Genomic DNA, 9,556 nt, shown 5'->3' with positions numbered 1-9,556 from the left:
GAAAATATTTAGTTTTTTTGTTTTTTGGGGCTAAAAAAACAGGGTGCTCGTGTAATACAACTGGGATTTAAAGGGTTAAAACAACGAAAATATAATTAAAACTTTATATGAATATTTCAGGGAGACGTAGTTTTAAAAGACTGACCAATTTAAAGTGAAAAAAATATGAATATATAAAGTTTTTATAGCACTTTTTGGGGAATGGACATTTATGTCCATTAGGGACCAAGGTGGATGGATTTTTTAGGGATCTCCTTAATATCACCAACCATTCCCATTTTATTACAGTGTATTCATATAAATGGCCCACCCTGTAGAATAAGGACTACTATTAATCCCCTCTTTCATTCCAATCAGCAATCAAAGGTGATATGTCAGGGCTGCATCAGTTTCATAGAAACATTCTGCTTTGTGTTTTGATTTTTGTGTACTACTACAGGAGCTTTGCTTGAGACACAATTCAAAACAATTATTTTTTATCCTTTACCACAGCCCCACAGCTCATCTTTTGCTTAAAACAAGCTTTATGCTAACAGCCAACACTTTGTGCCTGAGATGACAATATTAAAGATATAATATCCCCTTTATATGTGGTTGATTTATTTTTTTTAGAGCAGTGGTAAGTTTCTGGAATTTAACAACATATGCTAGTGAAACCATAGAGGTACAACAGCACAGAGGTTTGAGATGCATTTTTAACACGTTTTAAAAATAACGCATCTGGATGTTCTCAGCATGCACAACTCAAATTTACTTGCGTATTAAAACATGTTAGGGGATTATGCACAAAGAATTATTTTTTGAACACGTTAGCTCATCAAACACAAAATGGTAACTAATTTATTGTAAATGTCTCAGTTATTTCATCCAACATCATGGAAAAAAGCTTGAAAACATGACTTTTCTCTGGGTTGACCAAGTGAAATTAGTTAAATATGTATTTCCTAAGCAAATACACGTATTCTCACAATTGTGCATTTAGTTGTAATGCTGTGGGAATAAAGTGGTGGTCAAGGGCTGATTTTTCACTAGTTTTACTTTTTTTTTTTTGCCAGTGCATCCCATTCCAGTTGCATAAGTAGTCCAGCTCCTCCAGGATGGCACATCAATACAAGCCATCACGAGAAGGTTCGCAGTGTTTCCTAGCACAATCTCAGGAGTGTGGAGGAGATACAGAAAGATGGGCCATAACAACCCTGCTGCAGAAGGGTTGCAGAAGGGCATCAACCTAGTCCTGTAGATGATTTCTTGTGCAAGTAGGAACATGGGAAACACTGTCAGAGCCCTATAAAATGACCTCCAGTGAGCTACTCAGGCATATTTCTCACCAAGAACTAAGAGGTTGGCATAAAGGTCCAACATCCTTTAGTGCAGCAGTCCCCAACCTTTTGTGCGCCACAGACCGGGTTATGATTCCAGAACGCTTGGATTATACAGAAATACAATGATCTCAAATACACCAAACAAGTCCATTTCTGAAAGGCTAAAAAAAAAAAAAAAGACAAAAAAGGATTCTTAGTTTTGAGCCTACTCAAAAGTCTGAACTTAAAGCCTTAAACAGGCAACTCATGCTGAATTAAAACAATTCTGTAAAGAAGGGTGGTCCAAAATTCCTTCACAGTGGTATGAAAGGCTCATTGATAGTCATCACTAATGCTTGATTGCGGTTTTTGCTGGTGAGCAGGGAACTTTCTGGAGCAACAACTTTAACGCATAGAACCAAGCCTACCTGGCTCTCTTTTCTCCCTTAATGGCAGTTTTTTTCAAAAACTGATTTCTTTGCTCACACCGTCTTTGTCCAATATTAAAGTTTCATTATCTGAAACAAGCAAGTATCACAAATGCGCAAGAAAATAAAATCAGGAAGTTTTTGAAATACTAGAAAGAATAAAACACATGAAGAAAAGAAAAAAAAAAAAACCCCACAACACTCACATATTTCATTTTTCTTTATTTAAAAAAAAAAAGGAAAAAAAAGAAAAGGCAAGTTACTATGATTCTCAGTTTTCACTTCATTAATATAATCACCCATCCCATACTCTCACAATAAACAGAACTTTCAATTCAATACACTACTTCATGCTTCTTTTTAAAGTAGAGTGCTCAACACAGCAAGTCACTGTACACAGAGCAGTTTCTGGCCGTCAATGAATGACACAGTTGCTCCACACTCCTCATGCATGACTCTTCTTTCTCCTGTTGTCTGTCAGAAGTGAACCATGATGTCATCTAGTTAGCTGTCCCATCATGTGTTGTGTTGAGTTCAACCCATGCTCGGTTTAAGGTGACCAAAGAAGTGCATTTTTAAGAGCCAAAAGGGAGTTTCTCACATACTTATTATATTCTTAAAATTCTCATCTCACAGACATACTTTGAATTTACTGTTTAAGGAATTGGCGTGATGCCAGAAAATGTGACCACATGATCACAAACCAGTTCTTACAAGAGACTAAATGAATGCAAGTCAATGGAGTGCACTCAGGATAACAGAGAGGGGGACTGGCAGCCTCCGAGATGTTAATAGAGTACACCAAAAGGAGACTTTTCTTATTCAGCACTCTGCAGTTGTACATCCTCTGTACCACACCTCTCAGAGTGAACCGGTACAAATAAGTGCTATGAACGAGCATCCCGCTTTCCGAAACTGAACAAAAGAAATGTGATATCTTCAACAAGAAAATGTTTCACTACCTCAGAATGGAAATTAACATCTTTGTAAAAATAAACAACTTTTTGTTCCAGGCAGTTAAATTAGAAATAGGATATCATGGGACATGGAGGAACATACACTGACATTTATCTTTTCTATTTTACTGCCAAAACACAGTAGAATGTTGTGTTATGCAAGAATGACTCTGGCGATCATCCTTCCGCCTAGTCCACCACACAAGCCCAACAGTCCTCTGCTGTCATGGTCATCTCATGACAGCCAAGTACTAATAAGATCTACTGTTGGCCTTCTTTCTTCTCTCCTTCTGAAGAACTGGAACTGCTGCTGCTATCCCGCTCTGCAGCCATCTGCAGGAACAAAAGGAATTAAAGACTTTCACAAACACTGAGCAGAATTTTACAAAACCGCTTTAATCTGTGTGACCTTTTACTTCTTTTGGGTTTGTTCACCTCTAGTTTTCCCAAATTTTTATGGAAATTGCACATTCTAAGATATGCCTCGTTTTCAGCAAATAGCTCTTTGGTAGTCAACTTGTTTGTACAAAAATATTCTTATTCCTTTTACAGTTAGCATTTTTCTGATTCAAAAGATTCTTGGAAGCAAAATGTAATAAAATAAGGGTCTGGTCAAGACTTTTACAGTACAGCACACACTGATATACACAGTTTCAAGGCCTACCTTCTTGTAGGCCATTTCAAACAGTTTGAGTGATGCCTGCTGCAAGTTGGTTGCGGCCTGCTTGATGTTCTCGCCTGTCTCAGAGTCCTTATTGGTCAACAGATTCCTGACCTTTGAAATCTCCTCCTTCAGCTTGGTGCACTGATTTCACAAAAATAGGGGGGAAAAAATAAGACAAAAATCAAGCACAAAACATTAATTTAATCTCAGTAAATTACAACAAAGTTTAGAGCATTACCTCATCAGCAGGGAGCTGGTCTTTGAACTCTTCCATCTTGGATTCTGTGTCATGGATGATGCCCTCAGCCATGTTGACAGCTTCCACACGGTCCTGCAGCAAGACAACTCAGTATTTACCAGATACTAAAACCACAGACAACACAGTGGTGAACCATCATCTGTGTGTAAGACGTGCAACTTCTAGGCCTAAAAAGCCAATGTGGAAATGCCTGTAAACCAACTGAACAGATGTAACTGTGGGTGAAACGGCATTGAGTCCTTTGTTTGCAGCTAGTTTCAAGTCTGTTCAACATAAAGTGTCTTGAGATGACCCATTAGGAATGAGCCTTGTATAAATAAGTGTGAACTGATTTCTGTGTTTTAAGATGAACATTTTCTGTGTTGCACTGAGTTATGATGACAATAAAGTGCCCATCAATCAAGACTGTGAGATTTCACCCCCGACTTTTGTCTTTACAGTTTGACTGTTACCTTCCTTCTCCGGTCCTCCTCTGCATACTTCTCAGCATTCTTGATCATATTCTCAATGTCATCTTTACTGAGACCTCCTGATGACTGGATCACAACTGTAAAGGAGTAAATGAGATATTTATATGTGCACTTTGTTTGAATTGGTATCTGTAAAAGTCAGAGTCGTAATGCAGGGAAAAAAACAAAAACAAACAGTTGTCTGAAACAAGACTGAGTAAGGGCCAAGTGATTACAGCAACATGCATAAATATTAACCTCCCTATCTAGTCTGTCTTAACAACAACTGTAAAAGTCAACCAAGTTAAGTGTTAACATTTATCTAAAAATGCAGATTATTTTCAGCAGTTTGAAATGTCTTTTAGCTTGACTTGCTAAGACACGAAGTGGGGAAAAAAAACAAAGTTCTCAGCTTTCAGACTGGTTTACTGTGTGCACTGACTCTGCTGCTCGCGGCCTGTCCCTTTGTCCTTGGCCGACACATGGACGATGCCGTTGGCGTCGATGTCGAATGTGACCTCGATCTGAGGGACTCCACGAGGGGCTGGAGGGATTCCTACCAGAGTAAACTGACCCAGCAACTTGTTGTCTGTCGCCATCTCTCTCTCACCCTGGCACACTTTGATCTCCACCTGAGTCTGTCCATCAGCTGCTGTGGAGAACACCTGGAGGGGAACATGTGACACTGTAGATCACATGGGGCTTCACTGAGACTGTGGGACTGCAGTCCTGCTTTAAATACCTGGCTCTTCTTGGTGGGAATTGTGGTGTTCCTATTGATGAGTTTGGTAAAGACACCACCCAGCGTCTCGATACCCAGCGACAGTGGAGTCACATCCAAAAGCAGCACATCGGTTACATCGCCAGCCAGAACGCCACCCTGGATGGCTGCCCCAATAGCGACAGCTTCATCAGGGTTCACAGACTTGCTGGGGGCTCGGCCAAACAGATCCTGGACTGTCTGCTGAACCTGCAGGGCGGATGTGGTGGGGGGTGTTAATTACGAGTTATGCATGCATTAAAATCAGCATTATAAAAATCATATTCAAAATGCAGAAAACATTGTTTTACTCTTTTGTAAAAGCACTGTACAAATCTATGTTCTTCTTATTGTCTGTGCACTAGGGTTGTGCAGATAGAGATCACGTCAAAGTTAATGAGCCAGTAATGAGCCAACAATTCAACTGTCAAGCTGCCGAAAACTAAAGTGCACTGCATGTTAGCTCAACTACGGAAAAAAATACACCTGTTTGCAATGTATACAGTGGTTTGCAAAAGTATTCGGCGCCCTTGAACTTTTCCACATTTTGTCACATTACAGCCTCAAACATGAATCAATTTTATTGGAATTCCACGTGAAAGACCAACACAAAGTGGTGTACACTTGAGAAGTGGAACAAAAATCATACATGATTCCAAACATTTTTTACAAATAAATAACTGAAAAGTGGTGTGTGTGTGTAATTATTCAGCCCCCTTTGGTCTGAGTGCAGTCAGTTGCCCATAGACATTGCCTGATGAGTTCTAATGACTAAATAGAGTGTACCTATGTGTAATCTAATGTCAGTACAAATTAGGGCTGCCACGATTAGTCGACTAGTCACGATTACGTCGACTATCAAAATCGTCGATGACTGATTTAATAGTCGACGCGTCGTTCGAAGCTTTGTAAGATTACAAAAGACGCAGGAATAAGTAGTAGGATTTAAGAGTGTAATAACAGACTGAAACAAAAGATTGCAGCACTGCATGTACATAGATGCCAGCTGCCGTTAAACCCGAAGAAGAAGCTGTGTCCCAGAATTCATAGCGCAGCTCAGTTCAGTTTACAACAATGGCGGCAGCTAGTTAGTTTTAATATTACTCTTATTATTCTTTCTGGGTCACAAAATAAACATTTAACATATTTTCAGGTGAGAATGTAGCTGTATAAACCTCAAATATCTGCTCAGTTTATCAAGACACCACATATTTTCAAAGGCGTTCTGACGTTTTCGGAGACGTCTGTTACCCACTAGCTCGATAGCTAGTCGGGGGCAAGGCTCACTAGAGCCCGTGAGAACACCGGACTCCCGGCAAATCGTTTTCAAACCTACTGCCGTCTTTCGCTACTCAGGTAAAACATATATAAGTCACTTAGATAACTTCAAAATGTTATTGTTTGGCTTTTTTTAGTATTTTATTTGTTCCTGAGTAAATCGGTTTGGCTGAGATTGAAGTTTTAGTTTTTACACAGCTGAATAAACGTCAAGAAGACAACTGATTATCAGAAGTGTGAAATGCTCGAGAATATACTCCGGTGTCCTGTTATATTTTAGATAGCAAGGAGTTTAAACTTCACCGAAACAATCTGCAAATTTCATTAAAATTTAATAAATTATCACCTTGTCTTTATTTTTAGTTAGCACATACCTTAAACACTTCAAGCTGTAAGCTAATGATAGTTACATAAGAGTAGATGCATGCTGGTGCAATAAGATGTACGTTTTACTCCAATGGATGCATGATCTGATTAGTCGACTAATCGCAAAAATAATTGGTGACTAGTCAACTATCAAAATAATCGTTTGTGGCAGCCCTAGTACAAATACAGCTGCTCTTTGACGGCCTCAGAGGTTGTCTAAGAGAATATTGGGAGCAACAACACCATGAAGTCCAAAGAACACACCAGACAGGTCAGGGATAAAGTTATTAAGAAATTTAAAGCAGGCTTAGGTTACAAAAAGATTTCCCAAGCCTTGAACATCCCATGGAGCACTGTTCAAGCGATCATTCAGAAATGGAAGGAGTATGGCACAACTGTAAACCTACCAAGACAAGGCCGTCCACCTAAACTCACAGGCCGAACAAGGAGATCGCTGATCAGAAATGCAGCCAAGAGGCCCATGGTGACTCTGGACGAGCTGCAGAGATCTACAGCTCAGGTGGGGGAATCTGTCCATAGGACAACTATTAGTCATGCACTGCACAAAGTTGGCCTTTATGGAAGAGTGGCAAGAAGAAAGCCATTGTTAACAGAAAACCATAAGAAGTCCACTTTGCAGTTTGCGACAAGCCATGTGGGGGACACGGCAAACATGTGGAAGAAGCTGCTCTGGTCAGATGAGACCAAAATGGAACTTTCTGTCCAAAACGTAAAATGCTATGTGTGGCAGAAAACTAACACTGCACATCACTCTGAATACACCATCCCACTGTCAAATATGGTGGTGGCAGCATCATCCTCTGGGGGTGCTTCTCTTCAGCAGGGACAGGGAAGCTGGTCAGAGTTGATGGGAAGATGGATGGAGCCAAATACAGGGCAATCTTGGAAGAAAACCTCTTGGAGTCTGCAAAAGACTTGAGACTGGGGTGGACGTTCACCTTCCAGCAGGACAACAACCCTAAACATAAAGCCAGGGCAACAATGGAATGGTTTAAAAAAACAAAAACAAACCATATCCATGTGTTAGAATGGCCCAGTCAAAGTCCACATCTAAATCCAATTGAGAATCTGTGGCACGATCTCAAAAACTGCTGTTCACAAACACTGTCCATCTAATCTGACTGAGCTGGAGCTGTTTTGCAAAGAAGAATGGGCAAGGATTTCAGTCTCTAGATGTGTAAAGCTGGTAGAAACATACCCTAAAAGACTGGCAGCTGTAATTGAAGCAAAAGGTGGTTCTACAAAGTATTGACTCAGGGGGCTGAATAATTATGCACACACACAAAAAATGTTTGGAATCATGTATGATTTTTGTTCCACTTCTCACGTGTACATCACTTTGTAATGGTCTTTCATGTGGAATTCTAATAAAATTGATTGATGTTTGAGGCTGTAATGTGACAAAATATGGAAAGGGTCAAGGGGGCCGAATACTTTTGCAAGCCACTGTAAATGTCATTATGTCCCCAAACCAGACCACACATTTGTGGTGTGTACCACTTTGTCTACTGTTAACTATTCGTTGCCATGGAAGCTGCAGAACTTACTCGTTTACTCCATCTAGTCCCACAAGTATAAAGTATGTGCACCCTGAGTTATTTCATGCACTTTGGTTGTTTTAAACATCTGTCTTGTGTACCTTGGGCATGCGTGTCATGCCTCCCACCAGCAGCACCTCTCCGATGTCTCCCTTGGACACTTCAGCATCCTGCATGGCCTTCTGGCAAGGAGACACGGTGCGGCGGATAAGGTCAGCAACAATACCTTCAAACTGAGCACGGGTTAGCTTCATGTTAAGATGTTTGGGACCGGAGGCATCCATAGTCAGGTAGGGGAGGTTGATGTCAGTCTGTAAAACAGAAGGACAATCACTGAGTATTTAAACAGTTACAAAATGCTTTTAACTCAGCACTGTGGTTCATTTTGTGTGACCCTGTACTAGGCCTGGCCTGCGGTCAGAATCAGGACAGTCCACTCTCACTGGGCCAAGTCCTGTAGCAGCACAGCAGCAGCGGATTCTAAAACAGAACCTGCTGCACTGAAGCAAAAAAAAACAGGAGCTTCATCTACCAGCACTGTAACACTGAGCCAGACACAGATTATCTGGACAGCTGACTGAGAGCTGGCACACAACATGCACTGAGACATGTGATGACAAGCAGTACAACCAAAATCAAAACACCCTAAAGCATCTGTGATACATCAGCCATTCAGTGTCACCTTTTTATACAACTACACAAACTCATTAGCTTCCCATGAGGATAAAAGCTAGGAGTACCTGCAGTGAAGAGGACAGCTCACACTTTGCCTTCTCCGCAGCCTCTCTGACTCTCTGAAGAGCCATGTTGTCCTTCGTCAGGTCTACACCAGACTGAAAAGAAACGGCGCAGGTTGAAAACGCAAAACTTCACAAATAGATCAAGGCTTAAAGACTGTTAGAATACCCACCTCTCTCTTGAACTCCTTGACAATGTGTCTGAGGAGGTGCTGATCAAAGTCCTCTCCTCCAAGGAAGGTGTCACCATTGGTGGACTTCACCTCAAAAACTCCCTTCTGGATCTCCAGGATTGAGATGTCAAACGTACCTCCACCTAGATCATACACAGCAATACTGGAAACACATTCATAGAGGTTAACACAACAACAGAGCGAGTAGTTGTATTCTTCTATGTACAGGATCATCTATCATCTTTCTTAGCAAGTACTGATACTCCTAAGCATAGCAGTAAACATCAGGTGGTTTTTTGTCGTCTACACACATCTTATCTTGGGTCTTGTCCAGGCCATAGGCCAGAGCAGCAGCAGTTGGCTCGTTAATCACACGCAGGACGCTCAGACCAGCGATCTGCCCAGCATCTTTGGTGGCCTGTCAAAGAAACAAGTTGACACAAGTATCGAAGATGAATCGTTACTTCAATCATCAAGTGCATTCCAAAGCAGCAACAAGGACACAGAAGCTAATTATCCGACATCTACATATCACCTTAACTGCTCTGAGACTGAGGTAGATTAGTCTTAACAAAAACTTCGAACAGTTTAAAAAAAAAAAAAAAAAAAAAAAGGGGGGGTTGGAA

At 40.8% G+C, this 9,556-nt stretch overlaps 1 protein-coding gene across 1 annotated transcript in view; it reads right to left on the bottom strand.

Annotated features, from left to right (window-relative positions):
- Positions 1-1,949: 1,949 nt before the first annotated feature.
- Positions 1,950-9,556, bottom strand: part of hspa9 (heat shock protein 9) — a 20,543-nt gene continuing 12,936 nt past the window's right edge. The window contains exons 7-16 of the mRNA XM_005754335.1: positions 9,242-9,348; positions 8,931-9,093; positions 8,761-8,853; positions 8,122-8,331; positions 4,800-5,027; positions 4,500-4,722; positions 4,061-4,155; positions 3,588-3,680; positions 3,350-3,490; positions 1,950-3,018 (exon numbers count right to left, since the gene is read on the bottom strand). Of these exons, the coding sequence (XP_005754392.1) occupies positions 2,947-3,018; positions 3,350-3,490; positions 3,588-3,680; positions 4,061-4,155; positions 4,500-4,722; positions 4,800-5,027; positions 8,122-8,331; positions 8,761-8,853; positions 8,931-9,093; positions 9,242-9,348 (1,425 nt within the window). The 3' untranslated portion in view covers positions 1,950-2,946. The remainder of the gene's footprint in view (positions 3,019-3,349; positions 3,491-3,587; positions 3,681-4,060; positions 4,156-4,499; positions 4,723-4,799; positions 5,028-8,121; positions 8,332-8,760; positions 8,854-8,930; positions 9,094-9,241; positions 9,349-9,556) is intronic.

The sequence above is a fragment of the Pundamilia nyererei genome, unplaced genomic scaffold (genome assembly GCF_000239375.1).
Source record: "Pundamilia nyererei isolate P.nyererei 1_Seehausen unplaced genomic scaffold, PunNye1.0 scaffold00546, whole genome shotgun sequence".
Classification (NCBI taxonomy): domain Eukaryota; kingdom Metazoa; phylum Chordata; class Actinopteri; order Cichliformes; family Cichlidae; genus Pundamilia; species Pundamilia nyererei.
Note: the sequence above shows the minus strand (reverse complement) of the source record. Positions and strands in the feature narration are given on the sequence as shown.